At 42.7% G+C, this 27,118-nt stretch overlaps 1 protein-coding gene across 3 annotated transcripts; it reads left to right on the top strand.

Annotated features, from left to right (window-relative positions):
• Positions 1 to 195: 195 nt before the first annotated feature.
• MLH1 (mutL homolog 1) lies at positions 196 to 26,747 on the top strand. 3 transcript variants are annotated; one of them, XM_078865863.1, is made up of 21 exons: positions 196 to 355; positions 2,185 to 2,318; positions 3,815 to 3,905; positions 4,591 to 4,689; positions 6,539 to 6,612; positions 7,353 to 7,425; positions 8,318 to 8,409; positions 9,219 to 9,261; positions 9,907 to 9,995; positions 10,878 to 10,990; positions 12,511 to 12,604; positions 13,095 to 13,248; positions 13,996 to 14,166; positions 14,980 to 15,092; positions 18,130 to 18,344; positions 19,278 to 19,386; positions 19,600 to 19,663; positions 20,199 to 20,363; positions 21,494 to 21,586; positions 22,478 to 22,597; positions 24,508 to 26,747. In XM_078865863.1, the coding sequence occupies exons 2-21, from the start codon at positions 2,206 to 2,208 to the stop codon at positions 24,652 to 24,654; spliced, it is 2,232 nt and encodes a 743-aa protein (XP_078721989.1). In that variant the 5' UTR covers positions 196 to 355; positions 2,185 to 2,205; the 3' UTR covers positions 24,655 to 26,747. The 3 variants fall into 3 exon arrangements, with proteins under 3 accessions (XP_078721989.1, XP_078721990.1, XP_078721991.1); XM_078865864.1 differs by having other exon boundaries at positions 276 to 355; positions 2,178 to 2,318; XM_078865865.1 differs by lacking the exon at positions 196 to 355 and adding an exon at positions 756 to 807 and having other exon boundaries at positions 2,178 to 2,318.
• The last annotated feature ends 371 nt before the right edge of the window (positions 26,748 to 27,118 follow it).

Here is a 27,118-nt window from a genome sequence, read left to right as displayed (position 1 = left end):
AAATGCCAACTTACGTGATTGCTTCTAGATTTGAAGCTTTCGTGAGCGCAAAGATTCATACTCTTAGGTTTTTTTTCGGTAAAGTCACGTAGGTAAAAATAAATAACAAAAATAATATAAATATTAATATAAATAACTAGTAAAACATTTTTTTATCATTTACTTTTATTTTTACTTACGTGATTGCGTCACCGAACACTTTCGCTTGACTTGACGCGCTGCGTTGTTACTCTGCGGAATGACGTCACGCCGCCGACTTTTATTTTTGGCGGGGAAGTTCGCTGCGTGGCCCTGGGCGCGAATCGTCGAGTGAGAAACCTCGACAATCGTTGGCAGCGTCGTCGAGTTGCGTTGCGTGAGTCTCCCGCGCGCGTCCCTCCCCCCCTCCGTCGACGCGACTCGAGCAACGCAAACATTCTTAGATGAGCAAAGGCGACACGGTGAGCATCACGGCCGCTACTACGCGCCCCGTTACTGTAAACAAAGATAGAGATCACCCCGTGTAGCCTTAACAGACTGTAGGGGCAAGTGCTGTTAAGCGAGCACCTCTATGAAGGCCGACACGGCGCACGAGGTGGTGTGGTGGCCAGCACCACGCGTGGCGATGTTTACACACCGCACCAGGTATTCATTTGAGGCCGAGTCTACCTAGGGGTGGCCTAGGACCGGTTCACATCGTCACTGGCGTTGAATAATAGATCGCGACGTTTCGATCGCAACACAAGCGACCTTCATCAGGTGGGATAGGTACAGCAGGAGAACTGCTGACAGGAGAAAGAGCTGCTGCTGCAACAAGAGTTTATACTGGTAGGAACCCACTGGTTCCACCAGCCCACAGGGGATTATTGTGTCCGTCCGTCGTGCATCAAAAAATGGGAGGGGTGAGGCTGGGTGGGGAGGGGCTGGGTGGGGAGGGGCTGGGTGGGGAGGGGCTGGGTGGGGAGGGGCTGGGTGGGGAGGGGCTGGGTGGGGAGGGGCTGGGTGGGGAGGGGCTGGGTGGGGAGGGGCTGGGTGGGGAGGGGCTGGTCACCCCGTGGTGCCCTTATAAAACTCAACGTTTAAGCTACTCACGCCGGCTTGTGCCCGCCCTCACAGTCGGGCATATTTGCGGAATACACCACGCCGCCGTTAACCCTGGCCATTAACCGAGCAACCCAACGTTCCTACCAGCTCCCTCCGCAGGAATGTGTTATCGGATTTTGGTGGGCTCAACACAGAGGTAAATGGGCGAAGCTAAAGAAGGAATAAGTATGTAAATGTGAGAGTAATATGAATACCTGCAGTCACGAAAGCTTTAAGTCAAAATTGGGTTTTAGGTAAAGCCTTGCTGCTACGACTGATGAGACACCAAAAGTCGAAACCCAGTTGCAGAGTTTGTGCCCGTGTTGAACCAATGCCGCTGAAATATTACACTCCGTCCCCAGAACAAGGCCGTGTCGCTGATGGGATGTGTTAAGAGAACATCAAACCTTGTTTTACTCATTGAAGGCACGCTGAGTCGTTGGACTATTTTTGCAGGAGGGTCCTGCTTTGGGTTTTTATTTTAAGATGTTTTCAGCCAATGAATGAGGGTTTATACAAGTGGGAGGACACCAGAGTAGCCGGAGAAAACCCACAAGCACAAGCGGGAAACACTATCCCCGTGCAGATGGAAACGGATGGAGATTATAATTGGTTTTTTACCCTTTCATCTGGCAATAAAACTGACACCTTTTTTACAAGGAGTCATGTTTGCATTGACCACAATGACGCCAAAAGGCCATCTGGTCCAACACCATGTGAGACTAGGCTCTAAGAAAAGCTGTTTCGGGTGTGGACCAATCAATTTCAAGGACAGTGCATACATTATCAGAGTTGTTTTTTTTTATTTTCATTCCGACCGCAGGTATTGTGGTCAATGCAAACATGACTCCTTGTAAAAAAGGTGTCAGTTTTGTTGCCAGATAAAAGTGTAAAAAAAAATTATCATATTTTGCTACTGGCAAAGGAGGTTCCAATGGAGATGGAGATTAGTTTACATGGAGATTAGTTCACCAACCCTCGCCTCAGCAGTGCTGCATAGCCACCACCGCACAGGTGCCACTGTTAACTTCACTATGCCACCTGGCGAGGAGCAACCTTTGTTGAGCTGTGCTTTTTACAGAAGTGATTTTATTGTGCCACCGTGTGTCTTTGAGAGCCCAGGGGGACAAAGTTCAGCACGCCATGGCTGCACCGTGCGTGATCCGGCGCCTGGATGAGGCCGTCGTAAATCGGATTGCGGCTGGGGAGGTGATCCAGCGTCCAGCCAATGCCATCAAGGAGATGATGGAGAACTGGTGAGGGGCAGAGCATCTGGACTAACGCACGTCCACGACTGCAAATCAAGCTGTCAAGCCAGGGCCAATAAGATGGACTCCACTTGTATTTGTACTGACGAAGTTTATTTACCTCTAATCTAGATTTGAAGTTTTCGTGACTGCAGGGATCCATACTCTTTGGTTCTTTTGGTAAAGTCACGTAGGTAGAAAATAAATTAAATCACGACGTTTCGATTGCAACACAAGCAATCATCATCAAGTGGGAAAACCACAGCAAGAACATTTTTTGCTGTGGTATTCCCGCCTGATAATGATTGCTTGTGTTGCAATCGAAACGTCATATTTTATTTTATACCTACGTGACTAGCGAAAGAACCAAAGAGTATTTATTTACCTCTCTTGAGCAGCACTGTGTTTAAAGCACTTAACTCCTATTCAGACACTTGCAAGTTCACAATATATTCAGGATCAACACAAAAGCCCATCTTTTCAGCACCGCTTGCTCGGGTCTATCGACAGAATTGAGGACTACAATATACTGTATGTATATCATTGAAATATAGAAAAAAATATATAAATTATAAACTTCTTAAAGGCATCCTCTGAAATTTAGTATTATTCTTTCAGAAATATTACTTATATTAAATTTTTATCAAAGTTTTATGTATTACCATTTCATTGAAAATATGTATGCAACTGTATGCTTTACTCTACACTATCTGCATTTTGTAATATAATATGCTATAATAGTCCTGAATTTATCCAGGAATACTTGCCATGGATTGGTAAATGTTGGCAATTTCCATGTTGAGTAAATAGTTTCATTGTTTTATTTGAATTAACATTAATTTAGCACGTAGGCTTTCGCGACCATTATCCATAATACGGGTTTTTTGGGTTAGATCGCGTAAATATATAAAAAATGCATTAAACCCGCCACCACCCGACAGCCAATTAGTAAGGTTCCTCACGTAAACAGAACATGCCAATTCGTCACTAGTACAACACACTGGTGTGTTGGAAAGCAAAGCCACAACATTTACAATCTGAGTACGACGTTTCGCCAGTAATTACAACTAGCTCCATCAGGTGACAGACAGATTTGTGGAGAAATCCTCCTGTTTCCTTCCTTAAATAGAGGGGTAGATGTCATCACATCTCGTAATTACTGGCGAAACGTTTTACTAACATTGTAAATGTTGTGGCTTTGCTCTCCAACACTGGTCTGCTGTACTAGTGATGAATTGGCATGTTCTGTTTATGTGACAAACCTTACAAATTAGCTGTGTCGGGTGGTGGCGGGTTTCACGATAGATTTATATATTTAAGCGATCGAACCCAAAAAAACAGTTTTTTGGATAATTATTTCACGTTGCCTTTTGTCAGATTATATATATTGTTTAAAATAATTAAATGTCATGTCATGCTTGGCGGCCGCATAACATCATAACCAGCTAAGTGTCTCCTGTCATTTCCTCATATTTGGATTGTCTTTTTTTGTTTTGTACTTTTAGTTTGGATGCTAAGGCCACGAGCATACAGGTGACAGTGAAGAATGGAGGACTGAAGCTTATTCAGATCCAGGACAATGGCACGGGTATTCGCGTGAGCCTCGCACCCCACGAAGGCCACTGGATGCCATCGGTCAACAACTGTGTGGCCAAAGTGAGGCCACCTAACCGATCCCATCCCAATGTCTGTGGCCACCGAATTCACGTGATGGAATTGGGGCACCCAGTTCTCATTACTTTGGGGTTAATATGGTATTGAAAAATCATTCAGGTCTTAAAAGTGAAAGTGTCTCCTGAATCAAATATCCAATGGGGGCAGCCACTTTGTGCAAACCGGGTTCTCAAGTATCATAAATAGATGTTCTCAGCCTGATCACCAATTATGGCACTAAAAATCCACTTTAATTTAGCTTGTCACTTCACCTATAAGGCTTAAAAATGTTGCCCTTTTCATTGTTAACGGGGCGTTTTGAAATGTGCACTGCCAAGTATAGATAATATGCCTATTGAAGGAACCTCCACATTTGTCATTTTCTGAAGGCTGTTGTTCTCTGATACAAGGTGATCTTACACTGGTCTCGGTAAAAGTTGCAAATGACAATTTCTATGTCATGGAACATGATGCTTAACGTAAAATTTAAATTCAATTGAGAATCAAAAAAAAAGATGATAGTAATAAAGTACCCTAGGCCACATTCATTGTAGCCCTCCTGACCAGTAATACGTGCTATGGGTTCTCATCGCTACCATTTGACCAATGTGATGCGTTTGACCAACAGAAGGAGGACATGGAGATCGTGTGTGAGCGTTTCACAACCAGCAAGCTGGAGAAGTTTGAGGACCTGTCTTCCATCGCCACCTTCGGGTTTCGTGGAGAGGTCTGATAACCTACACTTTCAAGCTACTCATATTTGAATGAATTCATGAATATTTCAAAACAGAAATAAGCAATATTCTTGGTTCTTTCGGTAAAGTCACGTAGAAGGGAAACAATAAAATAATAAAAATATAAAACATTAAAATTCTTATAACGTTTCGATTGCAACACAAGCAATCATCATCAGGTGATTTATTATTTTATTGTTTCCCTTCTACGTGACTTTACCGAAAGAACCAAGAAAATGAATCCCTGCAGTTACGAAAGCTTTAAATCAGAAATAAGCAAGTTTAACACGTACGCTTTCGCGAACAATATCCATAATAGAGGTTTTTTGGGTTAGATCACCTAAATATAAATGTGTCGTTAACCCACTACCACCCGACAGCCATTTAGTAAGGTTTGTCACATTAACAAAACGTTTTGATTAGTTACTACTTCAGCACACCAGTGTGTTGGAGAGTAAACCCATATCGCCTGATGAAGCTGGTTGTAATCACCAGCGAAACGTCGTACTCAAATTGTAACACACCAGTTTGCTGAAGTAAGTAGTAACTAATTAAAACTTTTGTTTACATGACAAACCTTACTTATTGGCTGTGTCGAGTGGTGGTGGGTTAACAACACATTAATACTGAAACGATCTTACCCAAAAAATAATTATTATACAAATAAGCAACAGCGAAAAATAAAAACAAAAATGTGATGTTATATCTAAAGTGTACAGTCTGGTTGTATTCATAGGATTGGCTGATTTCATGGTATTATTTCTACTGAAGGGGAAGGTGGTTGAAGTGGGATGGCAGAACAACACTATTGTTCTGGATCACCGTCATTGTCACTGCGATACAAAATCAGTTTAAAAAAAAATTATACGATTTGATTTTCTAAGTGTAGCATATATCTAATTTGAATACTCAAATAATGAATTAATCTTTTCTTTTCTCTTACAGTAGCTAGTAATATCTATTTATGAAAGTGTCAATTTTTTGAGTATTGTCAAGTTTTATTTTTAATCTCCATATATATAAAAGGCAAAGTTGTAAATATGTGTGACTGTTCAAAATGTTTAGCGTACTTCCCGACATGCAACAAACTGGAAATTTGCAATGTGGGTACTTTACAGACTGTACACCATGCAAACATTATAAAAATACACTTTTTGGGGAGGGGAGCTCAATAATGCATATATTTTTTGCACGGCAAGTGAGCTGTGACGTCAAATCTGTCACGTGACCCGCGCATGTGGAAGCGTAACGCATTGTAGCGTAGTGGTTAGCGCGCTGCACTACGAACCCGGCGACCCGAGTTCGATTCCCGCTCACGGCCACCACCGTTGACGATTATTTGAACCGGTCCTGGGCCTCCCCTAGGTCGACTCAGCCTCAAACGAGTAACTGGTGTGGTGTGGGAACATCGCCACTGGGGAGACAAAGGCGGCCGGGCGTGGTGAATCCAAGTCCCGGGCGAAGCCGGGTAGTACAGCTAGTCATCTATATGAACAGCAGCCCTTTTCAAAGGAAATTTGCAAATGATTGGTGATTGGATGGAATTAGTCCACCGAAGTTGGACTGTTGTCAATGGAAAAATGTAACTCAAGTGGTTGTACTATGGACAATAGAGATTAGATCCCCACCACAGGATGACTACATTTTCACCACTGGCTCAATACCATCAACGTATATGAGCATCAGTCCACACATGTTTGAGTGGGGAATTACTTTTTATCCATCTTTCTACAAAGCTGTTCTGTCGAGGTATGTATGTAAGGATCCAGAGGTGTAGATATAATTAGGTTGCTCACCGGTCATGTGTGTTTCCATGCCCCAATTCCGGTTCTTCCCCTCTAGGCTCTAGCCAGCATCAGTCATGTGGCGCACGTGACGATAACTACCAAGACAGCGGACAGCATGTGTGCCTACAGGTGCCAGCACAGAACATGTGACGCAAAAGCAATAATGCACTATAATTTACCCAGAGGAATGCTGATTTGCAATTGCACGTGAACAACCCCGGGTCGGTAGAAACACAGTGCCTGTTTTTATTTCATGGATTACAAAATAATTAACATTTAGTTTCATTGCATTTACATGCTCAGGGTGGTGCTTATCTCTGTTGGTGATTTGGAGTAATTTGTAGACATTGAGCAATTTCTATAGTTTTCTCACAATGAGTTACTCTTCACATTGACCCTGGTGGGAAGATGGGACTGCTGCACCTTGGATGTATCTTTGACATGCATCCTTCTGGATACTTTGCATTAGCAAAATGTCTCCAAACCTCAGTTTCCATGCTTAAAGGAGTAATGGAGTGGTGGTATTCTCAGTTCATTACTAAACTAATGGTAGATATTCCACATTGTGGTGTACACCTCACCTGTCTTTTATCGAGCAACCATTGACTCTTCCCAAAGTGGTAGTCATTTACTTGAGTCTAGAGAGACCAATAAGCCAAGATGTCCCCTGACCAGGATATGAACTCGCAGCCTTTCAATTGTAAGTTGAGCACTCTACATGAATGATTGTACTTATTGTGCTTATTAAGCGTACACTGAATTTTAATTCCTTCTTATCCTGTTATATTTTCCCCATTGCAATGGAGACTTTATACCATTAGAATGTCTCTTGGTTCCACCTAAAGGACTTGATTTTTTGTGCTTTTCAGGGCAATGTACTGCGATGGCAAACTGAAGGCGCCTCCCAAACCATGCGCGGGAAACCAGGGAACGCAGATTACGGTAATCAATAAAGCAGCTGTCCTTCAACCTGTCCTTGCGGTGTTTGTGCTCAGGATCCAAAAACACTTGTCGCTTGGAAAAAGAGCTGAACCGAAAACTTACAAATAGGTAAAAGCTCACCGTCTTCATAATGAATACTACATTATAAAATAAACGTATAGTCGTGTGATGTTTCAGGCAATAGACCTTCAGAGAAGAGAAAACAGAGACCACCCTTTACAATGCGTTGCCATGTAAACACTTGTTAATTTCAAGGAAAGAGCATGGAAACTTTTATTAATATGAACATTTTAGCATAACCGAATATTGAGCAGCAGCTTCTTACACAGTAAGAATGGATGCCTCAATGAGTATATTTCTATTTATGTAACCATTTTGACTGCAAATGAAGACACATTTCACATATAAAGTATGTGCTGACACTCCCTGTTTCTATCGTAAACTATGTACGCACAATTTTAACAAAGATCTGGACCATATAACATCTGTACCGTCGCAGGATGCCCATGAAATAGAGCCTAACAGCTCATTGGGCCCTTCCTGCTGAAATAATGAATATCTAAATCTTAAAATATATATTTTACTCTTCTTGGTTCTTTCGGTAAAGTCACGTAGAATGGAAATAATAAAAATAAAACAATAAAATTCTCACGACGTTTCGGCCACAACACAAGCAGCTGTCCTCAGGTGAAGAAACAGAGCTGTCGGAAAGACAGCGCTCCAATGACAGCTCTGTTTCCTCACCTGAGGACGGCTGCTTGTATTGTGGCCGAAACGTCGTGAGAATTTAATTTTATCATGTTTTATTTTTATGATTTAAAATCGAAATATATTTCACTGTTATTTGCCAAAAATATATTTGAAGCAATAAAATTTGAAAATTTCCCTACAGGCTGAGGACTTGTTCTATAATGTGGCGACCCGACGCAAAGCCCTCAAGAGTGCCAGTGAGGAGCACGGCAAGATCACGGAGGTCGTAAGCCGGTGAGAGAACTCCCAGCGGTGTATCACCGTGCCGTGTAATCCAGCACTCGCGAAGCCCCATTTATGCAGTCAGGTCGGGACATGTCACAGCGCTCCCCTCAAAAATCCCAGCCAGTTAGTAGGGACGATTCAGCTCATCAGTCCTTGGGGTTGCATAAAATAAGTACCGTTCCGTTGGAAATCAGCAGTGGTTCTTCTTTGCATAGACTGATTCATCCCTGATGTGAGAATGTGGAATTTAAACTATTTGGCTCGGGGCAAATAATGTCACTTAATTTTTGTTTATAAAGTACAATTTGTATGCCAGTATGTTTATAAGAGGGGAGATGGTGATAAATACGTAAGCAGGTACTATCTCCTTCATTCCTTTATTCCTTCACATTAAAAAATAAAAGTTTTTTTTACATTTCCCGTCAACCACAATGTCTTCTGGGCTTGCATAATTTCAGCAGCATTTGGTTCAGTGCAAGCAAATCGGACTGGTTTTGACATAGTGTCTTATCAGCAGTGTCAGGTTTGGTTGAACCAATGCTGGTGAACTGCCAGATGTTATAGGGACATAACACGCAATAATCATTAGTCGTTTATGAACAATTAGTAGACATCAACTGGGTGCATCCACAGACAACATTGATTTCTCACGTGGAGGCCATGGGAAATACAGCTAGATGAGTTATTACGTGTAAATTTGCTCCGTGGAAAATATGACATTTTTATTTGAGTTCTTAATTGTGGGAGACAGGTGATTCTTTGATTTGTACTCTTAACATAAAATAAATTTGTAATTTTAGATGTTTCTATTTTGTCAGGTATTCAATACACTACTCCGGAGTAAGTTTTACACTGAAGAAGGTGAGCATTTAAGATGTATGAGAAACATCGACATATATGAGATATTCATTTTTATTGTGATTCTATAGGATAACTGGTTATTGGTCTCGCCCATTGTGTGATCACACTTGGTGGATACGATTACAGTTAGTGCCATGGTATGATCACATGTTTCTGCCATGATGTGGTCACACTTGGTGCCACATTGGGAAAGTTGAGTTAAAATCTTGGTTGAGATTGCCATGGCACAGGATTGAGCAAGCTGAGGTCCTGGGTTTGTCATCTGAGAAGCCACCTGCGATGATTAAACTGAGCTCAAGTGTAGAAAGTCCATGGTCTCAACCTAGTAACCAGTAAATGTGCAAAAAACATAATTTTTATAGTATTTATCACGTGATTTGTACATTGATTGGGTCTTTAAGCGAGGAGGTTGTATTCAGCATATCCCATCGCTGAGGATTAAATATTTCATTTTAATAATTTTACGGACACTCTTTGAAGGGCAGGCATATAAAATGTGTGCAACTTAGTTTACACCAAAGGGTCCATGACATCACCTTCCTGTGTCATTCTGTGGTATAAAATGATGTTTTCTGCTCTTGCCTACTACGAGACATCCAAGTCTCCTGGACGAATGAATGAGTGACGGAGATTGTATCCCAACAGCAAGGGGAGAGCACAGCCGACGTGCGCACACTTCCTGGAGCCACTACGGTGGACAACATTCGAGCCGTGTATGGAGCATCCGTTGCTCGGTGGGTCTCAAACAAGCGTCCTTTCCTCATGAATATTTTATCCTTATTTACCCAGGAAGAGTCTTTGAGATTAAAGACTGTTTCTCGAAGGATCCTGCAAAGATTTTTTGCTGTAAGGGATGATGTTGTTATATGTAATCCCAGTATGAGTAATTTTGAGGTATTTTTTATGCATTGGGATGTTTGCCAATACCATACAATTATGGTTTGTTTAGCTGTGGGAGGAAACTGCAGAACGCGAGAGAAACGCATGCAAAACAAGGGGAGAACGTGCCCTCTTGGAAAGAGCCATAATAATCGGTGATACTTTCCTGGGTAACAAGTGAAATAATACCTCCTATAATATATAATATAATTACCCAGGAATGTTTGTCCTTCACGCTCGTGACGTCACTCCACATCGACCAGCCCCCATTAATAATCATGAACAGGTGACGTCCTCCAAATGGACACCCCCCCCCCCATTCATAATAATTAGCGGCTGACGTCACTCCACATGGGGGGGGGCCGAGGCGCCTCCTCCCCCCTCTTCGGCGTCAACTCACAACCCTCGCTACAAAGGCAGAACCCTCACGTCACGTGATCTCCGTAACGCTGTTGAGACGTCAAAGTAAAAAGGACGTCGTGATGAACAAGGGATTATTACCTTAAAATGAAATAAGTCTGTGTCACCGCGCCCTTACAAATTGCACACGCATTAATGCAATTAATATCACGTCCCGGTGTGCTTTTCGCCTGCAAGTTTCAAAGATTTACTGCAATACACCCGTCCTTGGACGGGCAAAAGGCGAGTAATAGCCATATGGACCGTCAGCAACAGACTTTGATGAACCCAAAATATTATGCGGGAGGCATTGTGACCTGTCCTTGGCTGTCGTACAGGGAGCTCATTGAGGTGGACTATGAAGATAAAAAGCTGGTGTTCAAAATGCGAGGCTACATCTCCAACGCCAACTACTCCATGAAGAAGTGCGTCTTCCTGCTCTTCATCAATCGTGAGTGCAGGCACCTGTTCATCGTCAATTTGTATCTGCTATTTGTGCAGCAAATATCCATGAAGAATTTTGCTATCAGGTAACAAGGATGGGTCATTAGAGAAGTGGGGATGTGATTCCTAGGGCCAGCACCACTGAGATTTAGGATTCAAACTTTTAATCAGCCACCTGTAATTTAACGAGGCTCACAGGTGGAACAACTTAATGGTTTCGGCCTGACCACCGTTGACTGCACAAACAGTATCTATCGTATACATTGTGTAGTTCAGCTAAGTCTAGTTTTGAGGGGTACGTTTGAAAATGTTTACGATCATTTAAGTGTGTAAATCCAATCTGCCCAGCATGACATTGTCATCTCGTGTTGGGTAATGGAGGCCTTTTAAAGTGAGTTTGTAAGTGCAGTTCGTTCAAGTTTATCCAGGGGACTATGGGGCAGGCTTAGCCCAGATCTGAAAAAAGAAAAGGTTTGTAAATTAGGTCACGAAATGTATTAATTGCTTACCTATGCAGAATGGTGGTGAAGATGTATCGTTTACACCATTGGAACCTCCTTTGCCAGTAGCAAAATATGATAATTGTTTTTTTACCCTTTTATCTGGCAACAAAACTGACACCTTGCACCTTTTGGCATCATCTGGTCCAACACCATGTGAGACTAGGCTCTAAGAAAAGCTGTCTCGGGTGTGGACCAATCAATTTCAAGGACAGTGCATACATTATCAGAGTTGTGTTTTTTGTTTGCATTCCGACCGCAGGTATTGTGGTCAATGCAAACATGACTCCTTGTAAAAAAAGGTGTCAGTTTTGTTGCAGGATAAAAGGGTAAAAAAACAATTATCAATGTATCGTTTGTTTTTCTCGTTTTTTAAGTATCGGGGTTTACTTGCCGACCTGTTTGCGGACACTTACGTGGGTTTTGAGTCACTGATCTATGACGGTTGAGGAGTATACAAGTTAAAATCCATGGGTGAGCACATTTAATCCGCAACCCAGATAATCTGCCCGCGGATGATCGAGAGTAAGACCCTCATTATGTGATGTCTCTTCAAGATTCATGTATGTCCTGAGCTGACGGAAGGAGTTTCTGAATAGGCTTTGATGGTCCTGAAGCAGAATATTAGTGCTGAATACAACCATATTAGCAAATACTATTTGTAACTTTGATCTTTACCCGTATATCGAGAGTTCAATTTTAATGTCAATATTATTGAGGGATTGTGTGTTGTCTTGGTGTGGTCTAGGACTGTTGTTGTCATTGTTTTGCTGGCTTGATGTACTTTTGAAATTTGTACTTGTATACTTTATCTTTATTTGTTCATTATCGACTTGCTGACCTTTCCTATCCTCTGCACTCCTATTAGTTTTTTGTATTCTAATTTCCTGACTTGACATCTGTTAACAAAGAGCTTCATAGCTCATCCGGATTCCTCTGGTCTAAATAAAGATTCCGATTCTGATATTATTCCTTTCCAGAAAACTGAAATGTTGAAATGGAGATGTTTTTGCGGCGTTGTTTGCAGACCGGCTAGTGGACTCGACGGCGCTGCGGAAGGCAATCGAGACGGTGTACGCGGCGTACCTCCCCAAAAACTCGCACCCCTTCCTCTACATCAGGTGCGACACGACGCTGTCACCTGTCACCTCCCCCACCCACCCAGAGTAAAAAAAAATGGTGTTTAAAGTCACCCCAGCCCCAATGTTGTTCACGAACCATTAATATCTTGAGTGCTCTAAAAAAGCCTTTGTTAATATATTAAAAATGGTGTTTAAAGTCACCCCAGCCCCAATGTTGTTCACGAACCATTAATATCTTGAGTGGTCTAAAAAAGCCTTTGTTATGGATAATATTGGTCGCGAAAGCCTACGTGTTAAACTGCTCTAATTTGTTTAATTCATAAAAATTATTAACATTTATAAAGCACCCTTAAACAATCGTTCTCGGGGAGCTATGCTTGAAAAGGCGGATATAGTTTCACATCAACCAAGAAAAGAAGAATTGAGAAAGACGTGTGTGTGTGTTTAGCCAGCCTTCAGCGGTGCTCGCTAACAACGCTTGCCCCAAAAGTCTGTTGGGGCTATATGGGGGATCTTTGTCTTTGTTTAGCCTGGAGCTGGCTCCACAGAACGTGGATGTGAACGTTCACCCCACCAAGCACGAGGTGCATTTCCTGCACGAGGACAGCGTCACGGAGGCCGTGCAGCAGCATGTGGAGAGCAAGCTTCTCGGCTCCAACTCCTCGCGCACCTACTTCTCACAGGCAGGCGCGCTCAACCGTACCCACACACTGTGCCATGTACAAAGACAGATCCCCTGTATAGCCTTAACCGACTGTTGGGGCAAGGTGCTGTTAGCGAGCACCTTTGAAGGCAGGCACGACACTTGTATGCTTCATGCATCCCCGCTGCACATTCGTGCGGGTAAGGACCATGCCCTGCCTTGAATTCACTAGGCCATCGAGGGCTCATGGACCCTCCCTTCTGGCCTGAATGCCACACCAGATTTGGGGTGGAATTGGTAGAATTCTGCATTCTGGGCATGCTAGAACGCCATTGAAATTCATGAAGATGTTACAATAGGAATCGCTCTTTGAAGAATTGCAAATGCAACACACATATCAACAACAAAAATAACATTCATCCACCTGGACCATAACATGTTTCTATATAGGACATGAAGCATGTCTACATAAAGAGTTAAAACACCACACATCTACAGGGCATACACCAGACACATCCATACACAACACACATTCAGACGTGACATATATGTATACAATACAATACTCCGTAATCGAGAACATGGAACTTCTATAGCACAAATCATGATTGTTTTTCTACAGTGCCGTCACAATGGAAACACTTCATTGAATGTATGCCACCCAGAGGCATAATTTACTTAACAGTTGAATGCCGTGTGAGCCCGTTACATTTACTGGGTTCGTAGTTTGCGATTGCATTTCTACGCTGTATACATTTAAATCGTTTTTGTTGTTGTGTTTGTGAAGGCGCTGTTGCCGAATGCTCCACCGGTGGGGCTAGAGTCCACCCAGGAAGGTGGCAGCACCAGGCCGGGACCCTCTGCAGCCTCGGACCGCGTGTACGCCCACCAGCTGGTGCGCAAGGATGCGCGCGACCAGAAGATCAACATCTTCCTGCAGCCTCAAGCACGAACACAGGTAGGGAGGGCTGCCACCGGCTCATCAGCTGGGCTATTTCTGGTCATGTGTGTCTTGGTTTTTCTCTCGGGGAAAGTTGTATTCATTTGATCTTTGCCACATTCTATTATCTGTATTGTCAGTGTCTCGCAGATCCCCACAAACCTTCAATTGTGTCATTTATTCTGTTTGCATATCGTTGTATGTGTGTCTGTGTGTGTGTGAGGTGCTCGCTAACAGCACTTGCCACTACAGTCTGTCAAGGCTATACAGGGGGTCTTTGTGTGTGTGTGGGGAGCAGTAGTGTAGCGGTTAGCGCGCTGCGCTACGAACCTGGCTGCCCGAGTTCGATTCCCACTCACGGCCAAAATCAGTGACGAATATCTGAACTGGTACTGGGCCTCCCCTACATATACTCAGCCTCAAATGAGTACCTGGCGTGGTGTGTAAACATCGCCACTGAGGAGACAAAGGCAGTCAGGCGTGGTTGCTGGCCACCCACCCCCTCGTGTGCCGTTCCGGCCTTCATAGGTGCTCGCTGACAGCACTTGCCCCTACAGTCTGTTAAGGCTATATGGGGGTCTTTGTCTTTCTGTGTGTGTAAGTCTCGGCTCAAAAGAACATTGGAAGCCCCGAGGTAGTAGTGAAAATTCCACATTCTCTTGGTGAATCGAATTGTCTCCTTAAGATGAATAACCATTGACAAAACCACAAAATTGTATTCTATTTGACAAAAATACTAAGTCCTTTAATATTATATTGTCTCCGCAGGACACCTACTAATGCATTGTTACGATTAATAAGTACTGTATATCTGTAACCAAACTTTCACAGAACACACTCCCCAAGCCCCAGCAAGAGGAGATGGAAGAGACGGACGCACCGAGTGAACTCGCCATTATGGAGATGCTGGAACGTGATGGGGATGTTGCCAGCTCTCCTCTCTGGTGTGTATTTTGTCAACTTCATCGTCATTGAACATCTGTGCTGAACTAAGCAGGTGCTTCATTGGTCAAACTGATGGGCAATAAAACACATGCGAGTGCAGCAGATGTTTTACTCATCATCATTATCCAAAATAGAGGTTTTTTTTGGGTTAGATCGCGTAAATATGTGTCATTAAAACCCGCCACCATCTGACACAGCCAACTAGTAAGGGTTGTCACGTAAACAGAACGTGCCAATTCGTCACGAGTCCACCTGTTTCGTTCCTTATATAGAGGCCTAGATGTGGTGACCACACTTCTGCTCTCAGTGGGGGGGGTGGGGGATTAATGAGTCAACGTACATCATGTATGCGCATTATGCGAGCCCTTTGATCTTGTCCTTCCTGTCCATTGTGAGTATTACAATAGCTGTACCAACGGTAATCCCTATAGAAGTATGGTGGCCTGTATAGGCATGCATTTAAACAATGTATTATTTGATGATTCGCTTCCACGCAGCACTAAGTCGGTAACTATCCGAGCGGTTAAAATTATTTTTATTTCTTTAAATTTCGATAGATTATCTAATTAGTCTTGGCCAGTAGTAGCTAGATTTGCACAGAACTTCAACATTATCAAAATCAATTGAGTGTCCTTTTTGGCAAGCGTGTTCTGCTGCTCCTAACAGTTGTATTTGGGAATATTTAATATTTCTCTGATGTTCTTTTAGTCTCGTGCTGATCATTCGTCCTGTTTGCCCAACATAGCATTTGCCATAAGTGCAGTTAATCATGTACACACCTTGTGTTGATAGCTTCGGTAATACATCTTTTGTACCAGATATTAATTTCTGTATTTTTTTATGTACCTTGCCAAATCGGACTCGGATGTTTTTGTTTTTCCAAGCATCTGGCTAGTTTATCAGTTACTCCGCAATGTATGGTATTTTGATCATTTTAATTACTTGGGCAGTTTCAATGCTCGTGTTATTTGATTTGGTTTTGGCATTCAATGCCCTGTTGATTTGTGTATCATGTTAACTGTTCATTTGCAACGCTTCTTTAACATGATTAATTTCACTTCTCAGACTTTCACCATCTGACACTTTCTTAGCTCGATGAATCAGCGTCTTGATAAGAGCAGATTTCTGTGCGGGGTGATGGTGTGACTGCATTCAGATACGCGTCATTATGCGTTTTCTTACGGTAAACACAGTGTGTTATTTTACCATTTCGACCCCGTCCGAGCAGAATATCCAGAAATGGTAGAGTTCTGTCAGCTTCCACTTCCATGGTGAACTGGATGGATGGGTTTTGCGAGTTGAGATTATTTAGAAATGCGTTTAGTGTAACTTTGCCATGTGGCCAGACCACCAATGTATCATCCACGTATCTAAACCAAGCAGATGGTTTTAGTGTGCTTGAAGCTATTGCTTTTGTTTCAAAATCTTACATGTACAAATTTGCTATCACAGGAGACAAAGGAGAGCCCATTGCTGCTCCTTCCTTTTGTTTATAGAAGTCACCTTTCCACAAGAAATATGTGTTCTTTACACAGTGTTCAGCTAGTCTTGGGATATATTTGGCTAAACCTTTGTTCGTTACCAGAGTGTCGAGTAATTGAATTGACTTGTTGACCGAAACCCTCATGAACAGAGAAGTCACATCAATACTTACGAGAATATCATTAGGGTTAAGCTTAATATCTTTGATTATATTTACGACATGTTCAGAGTTTTTGATGAACGAAGAGGTCCTACCGTTGTAGGCCTGTTTTTGTTTCGTTACGTATTGTGCTCATTTGTATGTGGGAGAGCCTATTGTACTAACTATGGGTCTTAATGGGACATCAGGTTTGTAAATTTTTGGTAGACCATAAAGTCTTGGTGGTTTTTATGCCCTTGGTTTGATCAGCTATTGCTCTTCCTGGGAATTGATGGCTTGGCAATTATTGCCGTTGTTCACGTTCCAAACCTTCATCAAGTAAATCTTTGATTAACTGGCTTTTGCCTTATAAAGCTCGTTATAATTACTGCCGAAACGTTGTACTCAGATTGTAAATGTTGTGGCTTGGCTCTCCAACACACCGCTGTGCTGTACTAGTAACGAATTGGCATGTTCTGTTCACGTGACAACCCTTACTAGTTGGCTGTGTCGGGTAGTAGCGGGTTTTAGCGACACCAAAAAATCTCTTAAGGATGATATTGGTCGCGAAAGCCTACGTGTTAAATCATCATCCTTGTAAGTAATTATCCTCCACATCGATAGTTATCATCATCATGTCCATGCTTTGCTTGGGTTGGGTGGTAGAAAATGTCTCTGCCAAGATTTTAAAATTTTCCATCATTTGTCAGTTTCAAAAGCAATTACTGTAGGAATATGATGTAATCCATTACCATCAGGTCTATCACTTGTTACCATCCATGCAGGAAAACCTTTGGTGGTACTGATTATATGACAATACATTGTGAACTTTTTAAAATGAATAGTTAATTTCGTAATCAATTTTATTGGCCATTTATAAAAATCAGTACAACTTGGATTTACCACTCATGGTGGTACCAATTTCAGCTCTGGCTCCTGGACTAATTATTCAGGTCCTTCTGATATTGGGAAGCCACTGGAGCTTTGCACTTTTAAATCTATATTGAAAGCGAATTTCTCTAGAACTGTTTAACATGTAGGCTTTCGCGACCAATATTATTCCTAATAAAGGTTTTTGGGTTAGATCGCGTTATTTATAAATGTCGTAACCCTCCACCACCCGACACCGCCAAACAGTAAAAAATGTGTCACGTTTACAAAAGACAAATAGTTCACTACTTTAGCCCACCGGTGTTTTTAGAACTGCTTTTTGTGTTTAGTTTGTTGTCCTTCCCCTACACCTCTGATTAGTACGGTTAGCTATGTATGGTGCAAAATAAGTTCTACATGCATACGGGTCATGGTAAAGTTGCAAATGTCACATCACACGAAGTGAAACCTCACTTAACGGACTGGCTTTTTTTCCTTCTCATACCCTGTTCATAATCTCATTGGCCTGCAAACTACACCGCCAGTAAGAGGCCGCGCACGGACGCAGATGGGGCGAGGGGCTGCGAGGCGGAGGCCTTTGAAGGTGGCTCAAGAGTGGAGGAGGAGGCGGCGGCGGTGGAAGAGGGGATGGAGGAGGAGCAGGAGCCACTGATGGCAGGCGCCCTCTCCAAACGCCGTGTCTTCAGCTTCGTCAGCCTCCTTGCTCTGCAGAGTGAAATCGCCTCCAGCAAGCACGACGGTCCGCACAGAAAGCACAGCACATGCATCATGTATAACGACTGGTTTCTTGTCGTTTTTTATTATTCTATACTTTTTTCCCTATTTTTCATCAAAGTGAAATATCCACAAACCATAATTGCTGTGGATATTACAGAGCAGGACGAGGAGAGCAATGTCATAGAACTGCTTCTGAGATCACTTCAAGTGATATTCCTTGTCCACACAGCGTCGTGATTTAACTTATTTTATACCTACGTGACTTTACCGAAAGAACCAAAGAGTATGGCCCTGCAGTTACGAAAACTTGAAATCTAGATTAAACCGCCTCTACGGGGAGGGTTTCCACACATCTGTTCTGTGGTTGTTCCACCTGTTGACGGACGCTTGTGTTGCGCCCGAAACGTGATTTAATTTATTTTATTTATCCCTACGTGACTTGACCGAAAGAACCAAAGAGTAGGCTATACACTGTCACACGTTCCACTTTAGAGAAATGTTTTTTCAAATAACAGTGAAAACAACATCTATTTTTTGTTTGTCAAAGCTGGAAATTAACCAAAGTAGGTATCACACCAAAGTCAGTATTTTTCTCCAAAAGTCATTGGTGACTGGATTGTGACCATCAACCTGCGATCGTGGAGAACCCGGTTTAATCTCTGGCAGCTAAATCAGTTTTTAGACCAAAGATCTCAGCAGTGGCAGTTCACTGACCCATTCGTCACTTGACCACCTCATATCAGGGATCTCTATCCTACCTGGCTGGGTTCGTGCCTTATGCAGTGTGCTGTAACTTAAAAATCGAAAGGTTGGGCAGAATTTTATTTGCATTGTGTCCGCCATGAACAAACAATTGGAATGTAACTGTGTTTTTTTAATAATATGTCAAATTGCTGTGATGCCTTTCTATACGTTGCATGTCGTTGAGGCTGCGCGTTTCCGTGGTTGTGTTCAGGCCTGCATGAGGTGATCAAGAACCACACGTTTGTGGGCTGTGTTGACCCGACTTGGGCTCTCCTTCAGCACCAAACCAGGCTCTACCTTGTCAACACCACGAAGCTCAGGTCCAGTGAGACTTTGCGCTACACATTGAGATGCCGTTGTTTCCAAAGCAGGCATTGGTAATAACAACAGCTGATGAGATTCCCAATGATAGTGCCCATCAGCTTCCCAACGATCGCAGCATTACCACATGCCTTTTTACATGAATGTGTTTGAAAAAAAGTCTTGTTCCTTTGTGTGATGATATTTGTCTCCTGGCGTATTCTTTTCCACAGCCAAGAGCTATTTTACCAGATCCTCATACAAGACTTTGGAAACTTTGGAGTTCTTCGTCTCTCTGTGAGTGCCTTGTCATGCCTGTGGATGCATGCTGAACACTAGGGTCACATTTGGACACTGGCGTTGTAGGGCCATGCATTCTATACAACTTAACAGGGATGGTTATTTGATAATTTCTGCGTTCAAATGTGTATGCATTTGTTTCTGTGTGCATAGATATAGGGTGAAATATGTGTACGTTTACATTTATGCGAATTAATCTAAACGTGTGTGCTTGCAGTGGGGAGCGGTAGTGTAGCGTTTAGCGTGCTGTGCTACGAAACCGGCATACCAAAGTTCGATTCCCACTTGCGGCCAACACCGGTGACGATTATCTGAACCAGTCCTGGGCCTACCCTAGGTCGACTCAGCCTCAAACGAGTACCTGGTGCGGTGTGTAAACATCAGCATTGGGGAGACAGGCGGTTGGGCGTAGTTCTGGCCACTTAGCCCCTCGTGTGCCGTTCCGGCCGTAATAGGTGTCCGCGAAGAGCTCTTGCCCCAACAATCTGTTGAAGGCTATAAGAGGGATCTTTGTCTTTGTGTGCGAGTGCAGACTCCGGCGCCCCTGTACCAGATTATCATGATGGCGCTCGAGGATCCGGACAGCGGCTGGACCGAGGAGGACGGTCCTCGGGAGGAGCTTGCAGAGCACGCAGCTGCCTTCCTAAACCAGCGCGCGGAAATGCTGCAGGACTATTTCTCCCTCGAGATCGATCAGGTGCGGTGGGGGACGATGGGGGCTGTAGAATGTACCTACATCAAGTCCGCATTAACCACACATGCTGTCTCTGGTGTTGGCCAACTGGCTTCAAAGACAATGCATATCTATAATACAGGTTTTTTGGGTTAGATAGCAAAAGCCTACGTGTTAAACTGACTGCATATATTATCAGAGCATGTTTATTCGCATGTTTTGCCGCAACTAGGTGTGGTTAATGATCAGACTTAATGCCTTGCAATAGGTATCTATTTGGTGTTTGAACATCTTAAACCTGTTTTATTGCCAGAAAGGGTAAAGCATACAGGTAGTCCCCGACTTACGATGGTCCGACTTATGATATTTCGATCTTACGATCTTACGATGGTGATAGCGATATGACAATTGTAAAATATTTTACATTTCGCGCGGCAGGCAAATGCAGCAGCGTACGAGGTACGATACTGTACGTTGGGACGCTGCCGGGATGTACTGTACGCATATAGTTTATACAGTGCGGTACTGTAAATTTCTCTGTTTTGCTAAATTATCACCATTCTTTAAGACTCCTGGGTAGACGAGGCCATCTTCGACTTACGATATTTTTCACTTACGATGGGGTCGTCGTAACGCATCTCCATCGTAAGTCAGGGACTACCTGTATTGTTCTATTTTTTGCCATTATTTTAGGAATGTGTAATTTCAGCACTGGTTCAAGGCTACCGCCCTCATACGAGTGCTGCCCCATTGCTCATTTGTGAAGGGAAACACTGTGACTTGAATTTTTATTTAAAGCTTTCGTGACTGCAGGGATTCATCTTCTTGGTTCTTTCGGTAAAGTCACATAGAATGGAAACAATAAAAATAATAAAATAAAACATAATAAAATAATTCTCACGACGTTTCGGCCACAACGCAAGCAGCCGTCATCAGGTCTCCCCGACAGACCTGATCTTCACCTGATGACGGCTGCTTGCGTTGTGGCCGAAACGTCGTGATAATTATTTTATTATGTTTTATTTTATTATTTTTATTGTTTCCATTCTACGTGACTTTACCGAAAGAACCAAGAAGACTATGACTTGACTTTGAAGGTGAGAGTTGGTCAAGATCAGCTTGTGTTTGTTTTGTTTTTGGGGAAACACGTGCAGGATGGTAACCTAACTGGACTCCCTCTGCTGCTTGACAATTACATCCCAACTATGGAGGGGCTTCCTCTCTTCATGCTGCGCCTCACCACAGAGGTAACCAGGGGGTGCAGCTGTAAAGGCCTGGCAACACCACTCATATCTGTGTTAAAATAGCCTCGCATCTGCCTGTCCCAACGCTTATATTTTACTAATTACCTCATTGTTCATAACAGTGTGCTCCAACCTCCTACTGGACATCTGTGAAAAATATGTTTATAGCTCATTGGATTCCTCCAGTATAAAAAAATATTCTGATTATGAACTTTGTGGTTTTAATTAGACACGACCAAACATTCCAGTGCAAGACCTACTTAAAATTGCCTTCAAACTTGGTGTCGCTTTTCTAGATGAATGACATTATACTTTTTAACCTCTATTTGCGGACCTTTGAGTGTTATTCTCTCATTTGCATTGTGGTCCTTATCGAAAAACACGTGTCAAAAATGTTTATTCCAAACATCCCAATGCATGACTTTTCTGAAAATATGTTGAATCTCAAATGAGTGTGTTAATAATTTGAGACAGCCCAGCATACCCAAACCTTAGCTAGCTATGTCCCTATGACAAAAAATGCACATATATGTTTTAGGCTGCAATCTCGCTCAACACATGTGATGATCAGTAAACATTGATATCGGGACTCGATGGTGTATCAAGGTCTAGATTTTAGGCAATTCCTGACCAAACATAACAAAACATCATTTCTGTATGTTTTATTCAACCATGCAAAGGGCTGTATCTCACTAGGTTGCACAGTATCTGTTCTGTAGCCCTAACACATACAGTTTATGTGTGCAGCTGATCGTGCATAGCTCCACACTCTTCTTCAAACATGTTGCCCAGTGGCTCAACAAAGCTGCTGTCTGGCCACTGATTTCAAAAGTTGCCGTTTTTCTATCGGCTTAAGGAAATTCACGTTGCTTTTTATGTAAATCTGCCACGCAGGTGAACTGGGAGGACGAGAAGGAGTGCTTTGAATCTTTCTGCCGCGAGTGCAGCCTATTCTACTCGGTGCGGAAAGAGTTTACCCTGGAGACGACGGATGAAACTGAGCCCAGCCAGGAGGCAAGCAGCACAGGCATAATTCCATTTATAACACCAGCTATGCATGTACCCATACTATACCCCACCACCCGTGATCTGCAGCTCAACTAACTTTTTATAGGGGAGACCAGAGTAATTAGTTACATAGGAAGATATATTACGTTTGAAACTGTTCGAGTTGGAGGTTTTTAAATCCTTTATATTAAGTTCACTTGCTTGCTTGCTTAGGACCGTGCAAATCTTTCGGTTGTTTTTTAACCCACTTCCCGTGATCCAATCGAGCTGACATTTTCCACACAGACTCGTGCGTGACAATTAATGTTCGTGAAATTTTTTTTCCAAAATTTTACACTTTTTAGGACGAAAATATATTTAATTACCAATTGCTTAATGGTGCAATGCAATCATCTGACCCATAGGTGGCAGCCATCTCAAGCCAGAGCACGAGAGGACTCTAGCCGCCACGCATATAAAGGATTTATAGTAAAAAACTTTGTTTTTACGGGTTATACTTGTTTAACTTTGAAAACTGAGCAATGATAGTGGCAGAGGGTGGCCTATTTAAATGATTTACAAGGTAAACGCAGTCATGTTTAGAAATACAATGAAGATGAATTTGTTATTAGTTCCAGATAAAATATAAGGCTATGGGTATTATGGCTAGGGAAATGGATGTGTTTGGCTGAGAGTTATTAATTAACTTAATATTAGAAATCCATATTTGTTTTTGGGTTGGGCCGTGTAGCAGTAGTTTTATGCCAAAATCCCTGTCATCAACCCTCCACCAACTTTAGTTTTACTCCATAGCCCCTTATTACATTAACCAATGATTCATTACTTGGTGGCATCACTGTGGCGAGATGTTTATTACCTCGCCTGGTATAGTATACAGGAGGTCTTGCGTTCGATCCCGACCCTGACGCGCCTGTATATTTGGAGTTTGCATGTTCTCTCTCCCCATTATCTTATAGATTTTTCTCCGGGTCCTCGGGTATTTCCCTCCACATTTATAATCATGCGTTTCGAGTATTTGGCTGCGATACATTTCCACGTGAAAACCCACTTTGTTGAGCTATCATTTGTGGTCAGGTCGCTTCTGAAAAAGAGATATAGTTCAGTGGGCCTTACCCGGTAAAATACAACAATGTTTATAGTTCGATCCATATTTGTTTTTGGGTTAGGCCACATGTTAGTTTTATACCAAAATTATTGTCATTACCACCAAATAATATCTTTGCAAACGTGACAAGCTTGTCACGTGGTGGAGGGTTGACGACAAGGATTTTGGCATAAAACTACTGCTACGCGGCCCAACCCAAAAACAAATATGGATTTCTAATATTAAGTTAATTAATAACTCTCAGCCAAACACATCCATTTCCCTAGCCATAATACCCATAGCCTTATTTTTTATCTGGAACTAATAACAAATTCATCTTCATTGTATTTATAAACATGACTGCGTTTACCCTGTAAATCATTTAAATAGGCCACCCTCTGCCACTATCATTGCTCAGTTTTCAAAGTAAAGAAAACCTCCAACTCAACAGTTTCAAACGTAATATATCTTCCTATGTAACTAATTACTCTGGTCTCCCCTATAATAAGTTAGTTGAGCTGCAGATCACGGATGGTGGGGTAAAGTATGGGTACACCCATCTCTTCCAAGACATCTGTGGCCAGCATGAAAGAGGGCAAATGCCCTCTAGGCAGGCACTTGAGCTCCCTCTAGTGTATGCCCTTCTGCCAGCATTGTCGTGAGCAAGTAATTGCATGGCCGCATCTTTTAACATTACCTTTCTAAAATTGTGCACCTCATTGAACTCTGATGCATCGAAGTAAAAAGACTTAATCATCTTCGCTGTGATCATTAGAAGGGTCAGACAGGTGTTGGTATAGCATCTTTACTGCCTGTGCCCCTTTCCCCGCAGTTTCCGCATTGGAAGTGGACAGTGGAACACTCGGTCTTCAAGGCCCTGCGCTCTGTCCTACTGCCGCCTGGGCAGTTTGCGGAGGATGGAACGCTGCTGCAGATCGCCAACCTCACCGACCTCTACAGGGTGTTCGAGAGATGCTAGACTCCCTCCTGGGTTTCATCAAACAACCAAGTTCTGGTCTTTTGTGTAAAGCCACATAGGTAAAAAAATAAATTAAATCACGACGTTTCAGCCACAACGCAAGCAGCCGTCCTCAGGTGAAGAAACAGAGCTGTCGGAAAGACAGCGTCCTAATGAACACTGCTAAGCTTGGCAGCGTATTTTAAGCTGGGTGGGAGGAGGGGAGCGCCTTGACAAAGGAGTTTGCATGTAAACGTCGTGATTTCATTTATTTTAATTTTTTACCTACGTGACTTTACCGAAAAAAACAAAGAGTATGAATCCTTGCAGTCACGAAAACTTCAAATCTAGAATTAAGTTCTGGTCTATATATGAAAAGGCACACGAAAGATCAAGTGTTAGTAATATTGTATTAGTTATGGTGCAGTGCATGGCTGCAGCCCAGAAAATTGCTAGTGGGAGTTAGTGCATCCATACAGATATTAGCCATAATTTGTGAGATGCCCAATCTACTAGACAACTGCAGCAGTACCTTCTTTAAAAGCTCATGAAGATAAAAGTTAGACTTTCCTGGATATATATGTATAAAAGCCTTTCATGATCACAGTATATTCAAACCGCTGATGCAATCGTGGCATTATCCTATGAAGCCTTTCTCGAACTCCCTTCTGTCCCAAAAACGTTAAACCCTTTTAAGACTGGGACTTTTTTGGTGTTGCACTAAATTCCATTTTCACTTTGTCAACATAAAAATTGCATTTTAACAAACTACATTCCTTGAAGGGTGTACAAAATCATGCAGATATAATTACTATTTCATGTAATGTTTTCTGCTCAAGGACCATTTCCAGAAACATTCAATTGGCATGGCACGATTTCACATAGATTATATGGCGATATTTTTGAATGATGGTCACATTTTAGTTCTGCGGTTTTCTTGTTTTTTTTTGTGTGGTCGTTTGATGTGTTTTCTACAAAAAGTTGAACGCATCAATATATTTACAGTAGGAAATGCGGTATTTAACATTTATCATCGTTCATAGGTTTGTACATTGTGTCAGGAACCATACCAACGTGATGTTCAGATGCATATTTTGTAATGATCATTCTATTTGCTCGAGAGAGTCTGAAAGTTATGCCCTTGTCGGAGGTATTTAACGATGCTCCTCCTTGGCAATTCGATAATGGCCACAATTCCAGGTGGCGATTTGATTCAAGTTTTTTTTTTGATAGTACAGCAATAGGTGCCTGTGATCTACAGATTTGGACCACTCACCTGACCCATCTTTGCAGAGCCTTTGAGTGTTATCCCTTCCTATCAAAGTGGTCCGGCTACTGCCCACATGCTAAACATCTCAATGCAGGACCCTCAGCGTTGAAACTAAGGATTTTATTATTATACAGTAAAACACCAGCTAGCCAGATTTCCAATTTAGCGTCACCAGGTAGGCTAATTAAATAGTTGTACATATGTAGTATTCTTGAATGAGACAGAGACTTCTTTTAGAGGCCACACGCTTTATTTCCAATAACCACTCTATTCTACTCACTCACTCACTGGGGGGGGAACAACCCAACCACACAACCTAGGGAGGTATGGCCTCCACTCTATGCCCTACCACTCTACCTCCCTAGTCTATAGCTACTTCACCAAGGACGCTTTAACGGGGCCCTCGGCCTCTCAGTCCCGGCGGGGCGGCATCCTCGAGGCTTGGGGTCCCGGATCTCCGGCGGCACCTCCTTCAGCTCCAGATGAGACGGACTGGCTCCCGCTCTCCGGGAGCCGTCTTATATATCCCCTCCCTGAGGGGTGGGGGTGTCTCGGGCCCTGGCTCTCGCCAGCCCCCTCCCCTCAGAGCGGTTCCAACCGCCTCTCATCCCTGCCGGTACGAACCGGTCCAAACCGGTACGTACCCCTCCCCTAGGTTGTGTGACCTGGATCATTCTTGACCACCACACATATATAATGCAAAAAATTGTAAATAAAATAATGTACATCCTATAAGCTTTGGAACATGTTACGTACAACAATGAAAGTACACTAGAACAAGTTATATTGTGTATATATAACATGGAAAAAGTGGTCAGTGTACTTGCAGAATTTCGTTAGTGCTAGGGGGGTATGGTGGGGTGGTGAGGGGGTGATAGGGGAGGGGTGTTGGGGATGGGGGACCGGCATATCCTCAGACTGACCGCCATAAATACTGGACAGCACAGTACACAACAGCGTCCCATAGTACTTATTTTTGGTCTGCACAGTAACAAACGCCACAGTAATACATTTATCGTGTTACATTTCCAGAAAAAAGTTGTTTTTACATTTTATTAGTTTTGCAGCTAGCCAGACCAGTTTTCCCCACTATTAGCCCACCTAGTTACAGCACATTAGACGAATTTAAATGATTATTGCATTCATGATGCAATTAAATGATCAAAACCACAACAAATTGGTACATCATTAGATGGTTTAATAGGCATTAGCAGC

This window comes from Lampetra fluviatilis, chromosome 21 (assembly GCF_964198595.1).
Source record: "Lampetra fluviatilis chromosome 21, kcLamFluv1.1, whole genome shotgun sequence".
Classification (NCBI taxonomy): domain Eukaryota; kingdom Metazoa; phylum Chordata; class Hyperoartia; order Petromyzontiformes; family Petromyzontidae; genus Lampetra; species Lampetra fluviatilis.
This window is presented reverse-complemented; position numbering and strand designations above follow the sequence as displayed.

Coding starts and splice junctions, on each gene's coding strand:
- MLH1 (XM_078865863.1), top strand. CDS start 2,206: ATGGCTGCACCGTGCGTGATCCGGCGCCTGGATGAGGCCGTCGTAAAT. Junction 10,991..12,510: donor CTTCCTGCTCTTCATCAATC/GTGAGTGCAGGC, acceptor CGTTGTTTGCAG/ACCGGCTAGTGGACTCGACG. Junction 21,587..22,477: donor TGCTGCGCCTCACCACAGAG/GTAACCAGGGGG, acceptor TCTGCCACGCAG/GTGAACTGGGAGGACGAGAA.